Below are 10,682 nucleotides of genomic sequence, written 5' to 3'. Positions count from 1 at the left end.
AATAACCGGTTATCGAGGGAGGTGGCTATTTATTGGTTGGCATCTTGGAAATAGGCATTGCTCATTATAGGTATTAGACAATTCAAAATGACCTCACATTTAGTCAGCTTTTCGATTGGATTGGATTCATTAGTATTAGATTGCATTATTTAAATAGACCATCGCCATCTATGGACCAATATGTATGTACGAACGTACGTACATAAATATGAATGTACCTATGGATTTTGGTGAAATAATAAAATATATAATGAGTCAAATTTATTTTAACATCACATATTAATTGAGCAGATTTTAACTCGCCTTTAACGCAAGTATCACAATTTAATCAAATAAATAATAAACATATCAGAGCAACGTCACATAACACAAAATTAAATCATTTAAAATAATAAAAAACATATTACTGAGAACGCAGTAACAATCGGCTACCGACATAATATGTGTATATGCTTATCTAAGTACCTAACGAATATTTGTTTTTTAAGGATTCCTAGGAATTTTTGTACCTATATAATTATAAACAACATACATTATGGTTTGATACAGATAAGCATATGCAAGTAATTAGACAAATATTATTAAGCGACTCGCGACACTTCAATAGTTTTTTGGCTCCTCTAATGAAAAATAAACTTAAAAATAACTCCTAATAATGAATTAACACTTTAGTTTGGACGGACATAACACGGGTTTACAACCCAAAAAAGAAAAAAAAACTAATAAACATTAATAATGTCTCAAGATGACAGCATTACGTTTCGTATTTCAGTCTAAATAATAGAAAATGCTGACCAAGTAAACGGTCTCAATTGAGCAATACATTACATACCTAGAGCAGTAAAGAAGCGTCTCAGATCATACGTTTGTCGACCTCTCCTTCGCCTCGACCTATCTCATCTTGGTCACTGTTAACTACGCCTCACCTTTTTATAGCGGATATAATGTGTACAGAATAATATCTGAAACAAAAATTAAAAAAACATATAGCTTTTTATCGGATTCTTTTTTTAGGGTTCCGTAGTCAACTAGGAACCCTTATAGTTTCGCCATGTCTGTCTGTCCGTCCGTCCGTCCGTCCGCGGATAATCTCAGTAACCGTTAGCACTAGAAAGTTGAAATTTGGTACCAATACCCATATAACCATAATCGGTCGCCGTTCCTACGCAAATCCTCCTATTTTGTGTACACACAGGTCTTCGGGTCTCAATGCTTAGTCGCAGTACGGTCGACGTTTAGTCGCGGCGACCCAAATGGGGACGATTGGTAATAGGCACAAATGGTCACAGAAGTGACAGAAGTGTGCACTACGCGTGCACACATTGTTACCGTTTGGCGACTATTTTCCCAAAATCATTCGTTCATTTCATTCTTTTCAAATGGCGACTGTCACAGACGTCAAAGTAAAAAAGAAATAAAATCATTTGACATTAAAATGTAATGGCGTAAGAATTTGTTAAAGATAAAATATTGTTTGCATTTGTAATATAATGTGGGCTAATTACCATGGCCAATTAAATTGCTCTAGTGATTTCATAAAATAAGTCTAAATTTATCAACGCGCCATCAATTTACCTCAGTTTAACCAGTAATAATATTATTGACTACTCGGTGTTTGCGTGTTATGTATATTGATTGGTGAAGTTTTAGTGCTCCGGTGCATATACTATACTGAAATAATAAAAATAATGCCTAGAAAACCAATAAAGTTGTTAAAATATGGATTAAGACGGTATTATTCCATGTAAAAAACAGTCGCCAAACGGTCACCAAACGGTCGACAAACGGTCGCAAAATGGTCGCAGCGTACACGCGTGACCGAAAGCAGTGAAAATGGCTTCTTGTATTAATTTTTTCCAGGTATCCTCAAACTTTATAAACAATTAAATATGCCGTCGTACTCAGTTGCCCTCACTAAAGAAGATTAAAAAAAATTGTAACGTGCGTACCGAGCTGCTGGGTTGTAAAGGATCGGGGATCATATTATTATGGTCTTCTATAGAGCAACTAGTATTTTGCGGCATTTCACAATTGACACTTGTTGAAGTAGTCGTCATTAATATTACTATCAACATTAATTTCAGCGATCTGTACTTCTTTTGTCAAGATTTTTGTATAGATAAGTGTCTACAAATTTGTAATGTTAAAGAGACATAAATAAAACGTACTAGAGTAAATAATGTGTTTTTTTTGTAACCCAAACAAAATACTTGTAGATACGAGTGCGGAAAAGAGGAAAATCGATACGAGTAGCGATAAATTAATACACGAACGAAGGGAGTGTTTTAAATCGACACGAGTTGTGAATGTCCTTTTCGCACGTGTATCGTACGACGATTTTCAGTACCTAAATCTAAGCTAAGAGTTTCGACCAGACAAGAAAAGAATCATTGCTTGATTTGCTCGCACTACTGCGTTAAAAAAAGCAGCATCTGTACTGAAAAAACTATCATTGCGCAACAGAAATTCTATTAATATCACAGTAAATACTCTATTTCATTTGATTCCTACTTTTATTGTGTAAAAACACTACACTTCATTTTTATCAATAAGAATTAAAAATTATATATTTAATACATTAAGTAACTATAAAGTGCTTATCTATTTGTATTATAAAAAAAATAAAATAAAAAATAAAAATAAAAATAGTTTATTTGCCAAAAAGTGTTACAAAAGATTTTACCTTTGACCACCACACTAGGCTAGGCCTGTCTCGTGGAGTCAGTCCAAACATTACCATTTACATATTACATTTACTTTTCCTACGCTGAAGAAACAATTCTAATGACTAAAAATTATTTATTTTCATTCTGCACTTTTATCATTCTGCACTTTTCTTAACTTTCCCACATTTCTATAAAATGTCGAAGAGTGCTTAAATGGTCGTCGTCGTTTATTATTATTTAATTCGCTCATATTTAAATGATTCAAAGCAACCAGTCCACAACTTCACAAGACAGTTTGAGAAACCTTCGTATTTCAGATTGTCATTTGCGGATACAGTGGTTTAGGAGCAGTTCGGTAATCAGACCTACACATGTGTGTACAAATTCTGTCAATGTCACTGTCAGAAACCGTTCTGACAGTGACAATGACAGCCACAAATTCGTCCACATGTTGTTACCGTTATGTGTGCAAACGTCGACTAATAAAGTGTCGTTAAAAGTCATTCTGACAGTGACATTGACAGCCACAAATTCGTACACATTTTGTTACCGTAACGAGTGCACACGACGACTACATTTTGTTATTGTATCAATACGGTCGCATTGTTTGCACGACGTTACCACGCGTTATGTCACATTTGACAGTTAGTTACTGATTTGAAGATTTTGCGACTGAAATGGTTGTATGGGTATGTATATCAATCACGCCAACAAAGTCCAAAAATAAAAAATGGAAAAAAATGTTTTATTAGGGTACCCCCCCTACATGTAAAGTGGGGGCTGATATTTTTTTTAATTCTAACCCCAACGTGTGATATATTGTTGGATAGGTATTTAAAAATTAATAAGGGTTTACTCAGATCGTTTTTTGATAATATTAATATTTTTGGAAATAATCGCTCCTAAAGGAAAAAAAAGTGCGTCCCCCCCCCCCCTCTAACTTTTGAACCATATGTTTAAAAAATATGAAAAAAATCACAAAAGTAGATATTCATAAAGACTTTCAAGGAAAATCATTTTGAACTTGATAGGTTCAGTAGTTTTTGAGAAAAATACGGAAAACTACGGAACCCTACACTGAGCGTGGCCCGACACGCTCTTGGCCGGTTTTTTTAATAAAAAAGTTACTCTTGCCCACAGACTAGCCTAAGGCAAAGACGTGGCCTACGATGGAGTGAGCTCGCCCAGAAGATGTTCAACCGATTTGTTTGCCGGTTATATGAGCTCGGAAATATAGCCGCCGGCAAAGAATTCCATTCCACTCCTTGGTAAAACAAGTTCGAAAGGGTAATTACAAGGGAAATTGTGATAAAAAGGTTATTATTGTTCAATAAGCATAAATATTAAATGCCCTTCTTAAATGAAAAGCGACGAAGCGTGTTGTTCCTCTCCAATGCAAGACATTATCCCTTTCGAATATTTAGGGTTGTGTCGTACATAACATGACGTAACCTAACGTGGGCTATTTTTAAAATATCTTTGTAACCATTAGTTCAGTGATTCTTACCATCATCAGACCAAATGCTGATAAAAATTAAAACATACCTTCAGGCGGTATTGAAAGGTGAATGACCTCTTGTCTCGTCAGGTTTCTTAAGAAAACTCCCGTGAATACATCCTGAAAAAAAAAGTATTATAAGCCTATATTAAAAAAATACACAAACATCGGCTACGGAAAACGCTTACCATCAAACAGGGTAGTTTCAAAATGACCGTAAACATATCCGGCCCACAGTATAAGGACGACTTACGGCTCAGCCACGACATTGGTCTAAGCGCGACAGCGGCGAGCGGCGGCCTTACATTGAAGCGAGACACAGCGATGGGACTTTTCATTAGCACGTATGGCTGCCGCTCTCCGCTGCCGCGCTTAGACCAATGTCGTGGCTGGGCCTTTAGTGTTAATCTTCGGCAGCGGCGACGCGATCGGTATTTGGCTCTCTCGCACGCGCCGCGCTGCGTGTACTGAACTGACGCGACCGGCCCCCTCCGGTTCCGCATGTACTCTCTGCTTCTCGCTGCGTGCGAGCGCTACTCAAGGACAAACCGCGCGGCGCAAAATTTGTTAGAAGAATTATTACTGGTTTTATACTGTGTCCGACCTGTCTGGACTAGTAGATACTTAGTGGTCCTGTCTCTGAAAGCGGTAGTCCTGGGTTCGAATCCCGGTAAGAGTATTTATTTGTGGGACGTGCATGCGTATTTTTTCTGGGTCATGTGGGCTTTCAATGTATTTAAGAGTTTTATATTGTACCTATGCTATATAAAATTATAAAATTCTTACATAAACGGTGTACGCATCAGGAGATTCCAATCCATAGTCCGCTGGCTTGATATCGACGTTTTGATTATTTGACCCCAGGTTGGTAATGGCGAAAGAGTAGGACGAATAAATGTCCCCTTTCATCGGTAGGTGGCGCTTCACCCATAATGTCACTTTGTCTCGAATCTGAAATTGTCAAGAAATTATAAATATTTATATTTGAAGCTTCACGTAACTAACTTTTCATAAATATTCCTACAATATTGATGTATTAAAACACTTTCTTATTCATGGTACTCGACAAGTTATCTAACTAAACATAGTATTTAGGTACAGTTAAGAACCCTAGGCCACTGTAGAACTATGTCACAGTGACGTTATAAATCAGATTGTAAAAAATCTCTTCATGCCTAGTTTTAATAAAGCCATGGAAATCATTCCGACGTAATATCAGGAGCTAAGCCTAAACAGATAAACAAAGGAAAATCACATTCTTTGCCCTGTAGCCGAATGGCATTTCTACGACGCGAAATGAAAACGAAACGCCGCGAAAGGTAGTCTGGCTCTGTCGCGTCAATACGCAAGAGCAATAGAGATAGATATCTACGAGCGTTTCGTTTCGTGAGCTTTCGGCTACGCATGCTGGTCCCTGTACATTTTTGGGCAAGAAGATTAGCCAGCGCGGATCCAGCTTCGTGACCAGGGGGGGGTCACGTGGTAGGCTTTTGGCCCCAGGTCACGTGGTTATTTGTAAGGCAACTTATCTTCTGGGGAGGCTGACCCCCATGCCCCCTCCCTGGATCCGCGCATGAGATTAACCAGGGTTCTAGAAGCAGAACTCTTAGGCTTTTGGTTAAAGATTATTTAAAAGAAAATTTAAATAGGCTAGTGTGCACTTCAATTAGGTACCTTATAGGCTGTGGCCATATTCCCCCAAGGGGACTTTGCACTAGCCAGAAGAGTTTTGAGAAATGGACCACTGGACTTTCGTTTTGGACTTTTCCATCCTAGGATTATCTGAAATAACTCAAATCAAATACTTACCTTGTAGGCGGTAGCCATCTTCCCCTGGGGATCCTGGTCAATGGCCAGAAGGTCCATGTTCTGCAGTAGTTGCTTCTCATACGGCGTGATCTTCCTCATATCGCAGCTGATCAGAAGCGGGGCGGACCACATCGCCCATACGCCCATTTGAATGCGACTCTGGCCTTCGGTTAGACCGTTGTTTCCTAGGATTATCTGGAAAATAGTATTGGAGTAAGCCGTGGATTTTACAAGTTGCTCAGCGAATAGTCTTCGCTTGACCTCGATTAGTTTGAGATCTGGAGCCGACTGCAGGCCAACCAACACTTCTGGTTATATGAGTGCCAGATGTAGCCTTCCATGATTTCGTGTTACAGAACTACTGAAAACGGTAACACGTTCACGTTGTTGATACATAACGTCCATTTGTTGTTGATAGGTACATTTGGTAAAATTGCACCATGTCACTTGACATCCATCGCTGGCAATAGGTGTAACGCGACGTTTCTGCTTATAAAGCCTAGCTCATTCACACTGAGGTACGTAGAGGCAAGGCTCGGAACCGGTTTATTTTTTACCGGTTAAAACCGGTTTATTTCGATTTTACTCCGAACTTTTTAAAGAACGCGAACGTTATGAGAACTTTATTTTAACCGAAATAAACCGGTTTATTCGACGAGCGGCGAGACGCACCTAAATACCTAAGTTCACGCAGCGAGTTTTTTGTTTGGTTAGAACAGTATTACTCGTACCTATCATGCTGCGGAATAAACCGGTTTATTTAGTTCTAAACCGGTTAATCGAACGAAACCTTTATGAAAGAGTTCTTCTAAAAACCAGTTTAAAAATAGCGGTTTTTCGAGCGAAAACGAAATTTAAAGGTTTATCAAGTACATGATAACGGTTTGACAATTTAACCGGTATCCGAGCCCTGCGTAGAGGTCGTAGAGTTATTACTTAGTTACATGCATCTTAAGTGTAGTTTTATATTAATACGGCAATTTTATCAAGCACGGAAGTAGGCATCCTCCATTTACCATATCAGGGTCATTCCACTGGCCCGGCTTATGGTAATGCCTGTAAAGATTGTTGTTCTTCTCGTAGTTCTCTATGATCCACACGACGTTGCCAAAGTTGATGAAGATATCGTGGAAGTTGCGCCACATGTTGCAATGCTCCGCGATTGGCCCGTAGCTGAACTGCAAACAAGATTTATTCATCTATTTTTAAAAGAATATGTTATAAAATAAACTCTATTTCTGTTTGCTTTCCAAAAAAAAAAACAATCTCTCACTGTAAAAAAATATTTGTAAAGATCGCGTCATTCACGCGCGAATATTAACAATAAGTGAATGAGATAGGTAATCTAATGTGAAACATGTGTCAAAATATGGTGACAAATTAATATTGTTCTCCTTTACATATGAATATGACACATTCTTTCTATTATTAAGTGATAAAGGGGCTGCCATTCTACCGGAAATATGTCAGTCAACCCTGTTTTCAACAGTACCACCGGCAACACTGTTAGCTATAATTTTGTAATCCTTATTACAAGGATATAGTCTACCGATGGTTAGTTAAGGGTGTTGCTGTTTGTACCATCAACCTACAAGTTACTAACCTCTGTTTTGTGGAGGTACTCTTTATAATAAGGCCAGCTGCAGGAGAAGACCATGGGTCTCCCTGTTTTATTCAAATAATCACCAAGTTGTATGTATGCTGAAAATAATAAAAAACTTAAATATTTTATTGCGTAAAACAAAATTGATATGATTTGAAATCTAACAAATGAGATGTGGCGAAAGATTTCGTTTCTTTAATAGTAACATGAATTAATGAAAATATCTTATCTGTAGCACTTTCACATCCATGTATAAGAAAATTTGTTTGTAGCAACATTAATTAATAAAAATATCTTATCTGTAGCACTCCGATCCGATATGATATAAGAAAATATCTCATATTACATCTACTTTTTAATAAATCGATGGTGGCTGGATAATGTGAAAACGGGTCGGCTCGGCTCACACCGGAATGGCAGCGGTCGCCGCGTCGCTGCTGGCTACTGCCATTCTGGTGTGAGCCAACCCTAAACCTTTCATGTCACTAATACAATCAATATTTTGTTAACTCCATTTGTGCCTATATTGTTAACAAAATGAACTAATAACACACATGTTCCTATCTGTCAGGATTGATAAATTAACCCTTTAATGCATACAAAGCCATTTATGGATATGATATCAAACTCTATTGAGAACTATTAAAGTTTAAATTTCAATAAATATTTTTTAATTCATGCAGTAAAGGGTTAGACGAAACTTGAAGTTGTGATGTTGTTACCATTACTACATTTATAATTTTTTTTTTTAGCCCTTTTACCATTACGTGATTTCCACACATTTATACATGAAGGTTCAAAATACGTCCGCGCTTTGGGCATTTATAATTATTAAATATTATAATCATTTACCAGTATCCAGATACTTGTTCTCCACATAACAGCCATCAACTTTAAGGTAATCAACGTCCCACTCTGCAAACTGCTTAGCATCAATCTCGAAGTATCCTCGTGAGCCGGATAGTACATACACGTGTCTTTGCCTACGTTTGTGTACATGCCGAATTTCAGACCCTTTTGTGGACCTAGTTTAGATATAAAATAGTTTGGATATTAAAAACAACAGACGGCAGCATAAATTAGATTTTCTTACCAAGTTACTTCAAAACTTATGCTGCTGATAGCACTGATTACGTAAGAGAAGAGACTACTACTGAAGTTTCCATAATTAATTGAAACACTACTATTGTTTCATTTACATCATGATGTAAATGAGTAAAAAAATGTAGTTAAATGAAACTTCAATAATAAAGGCTATTTTTATTTTTATTTTTTTATTTTATTTTTATTTTATACTATTGTTTCAGTAATGCTCCGAAAATTATCTTATAAGATATATATGAAAATAATACTATGTATTTATTGCTTTGGCATATTAATACAAAACTAAAATAGAATCAAATTCTTAGGGCCGGTTGCACCACACCGTCTGTCAGCGTTAAAGCATTCATTAAATTTTATTGTATGGGAAGTTCCATAGACATCTGCTGTGTGACGATGATGTGTCTGTTGAATGTTGTTGATGCAACTGGCCCTTAAAGTGCTAAAACTTTTAGTAATACATTAATAAGAGAACAGTCATTTGTGTAAATTGGTTAGGTGCAATGCTTTTTCTATTTCATTAACAATTATATCTAATAGTGTGTAAAAACTCACATAGTCCGCTAAGAACTTCATACCCCTCGGGAATCTCTTTCTATCTGGCACCAGGCGGCCATTGTGATCCCGTTGCTTCTCTGACCAGCAGTCATCAATCACAACATACTCATACCCGGCCTCCAGGTAGCCCTCATTAAACATTGTGTCGGCTACGGACATGATGAGTTGTTCACTGGAAATTTATGTTTTGTTTAGTACCTGTTTCATACTTTTATGAGTTATTTTGTTCAAATATAAAAAAATAAGGACTTTATGTTTAAATGTAAGTTCCTAATAACATTTCATAACTATCACAAAACTGTTTGTGTGTGAAAAAGAGAAAAAATACTGGCTAGTCAAATTAAAAGGCTAACTAAATTAATATAAGATACTGTACATATGTAAGATTATTCATACAACCATGGAGTTTTTTATGGTTCTTATCAGATAATAGGCATTACTTTCTTTACAGACTTTGATAATCAACTTTCTGTACTTATGCTTAAGTTAATTTATTTTGAATATTTAGAATATAAGCAAGATATTTTTTAAACCAAGATAATCATTCCTAAATACTTAACAACACCATACCACGTATACAATGTTTATAAACAACAAATACCGGTGGAACTCACTTGAGACATTTTTCGGGGTTTTTCTCGCAGTTGTCTGCGCACTGGTAGTACCCCCACGACATCCAGCCCATGGGAGGCGTCCGGGCCAGCCCGTTATTCAGTAGCAACACGAAATCTAAGCACAGAACGGAAATAAACACGAAAATCTGAATCCCTATAAACATTCTTGCTCCGAAGAATTTACTCGAGATCGTACATTGAATATCAGTTAATACGAATAGAATGAGATTAAATATTAATTGCTTTCATAAACGCTATCCGAATTAACTCATTTTTGTAAAGTATTCGCAACGAAATATTGTTCAACTGAAGAATGGTAACAATTATTTTCAACTTCCATATTGTTTGTGACATTGACATTTATGACTTGTGGCAGTCGTATTTTCGCGTTTAATTTCTCACAACCATTAAAACGTGAACGTAATAAGCATTAAAAAGTTTAAAACGTTCCATAAACGTCATTGCATGTACTAAATCTGAACGTACCCAAGTCAGCGTTATTCAAACTTTCAGGGAACAATGGGTAAAGTAAAACTACACCCTAATATTTTTTCTTGCGAAAATCTAGCAGCAAAATCTTTTCCTAAAGGCTATTAGGCCCCGTTGTCACATCAAACGCAAGCCGTCACGTACGGTCGAACCGTCGGTACATACCAAATAAAAAGTAAGTGTAGTCGAGCTAGAGACGATTTAAGTAAAGGGTCGGACGGACCTTGCCTGCGTGTTATAGCATTCGTTGTGACCCTGTATTGGAAAAACTCGAAAAGGTTAAAAAATAAACTTTGCGACTAGCATAAAAGCTAAAAGGTGGGATCTCATTCGTTTCTGTACAA

At 36.9% G+C, this 10,682-nt stretch overlaps 1 protein-coding gene across 1 annotated transcript; it reads right to left on the bottom strand.

Annotated features, from left to right (window-relative positions):
- Window positions 1–248: 248 nt before the first annotated feature.
- On the bottom strand, window positions 249–10,158 carry LOC125242325 (alpha-N-acetylgalactosaminidase-like). Its single transcript, XM_048151100.1, is given in 10 exon segments — window positions 249–962; window positions 4,212–4,284; window positions 4,951–5,115; window positions 5,974–6,168; window positions 6,990–7,151; window positions 7,577–7,674; window positions 8,429–8,536; window positions 8,539–8,601; window positions 9,229–9,407; window positions 9,850–10,158. Coding segments are annotated over 10 exon segments (1,239 nt in total). The 5' UTR covers window positions 10,014–10,158; the 3' UTR covers window positions 249–930.
- Window positions 10,159–10,682: the final 524 nt, after the last annotated feature.

Source organism: Leguminivora glycinivorella, chromosome 2 (genome assembly GCF_023078275.1).
Source record: "Leguminivora glycinivorella isolate SPB_JAAS2020 chromosome 2, LegGlyc_1.1, whole genome shotgun sequence".
Taxonomy (NCBI): Eukaryota; Metazoa; Arthropoda; class Insecta; order Lepidoptera; family Tortricidae; genus Leguminivora; species Leguminivora glycinivorella.
Note: the sequence above shows the minus strand (reverse complement) of the source record. Positions and strands in the feature narration are given on the sequence as shown.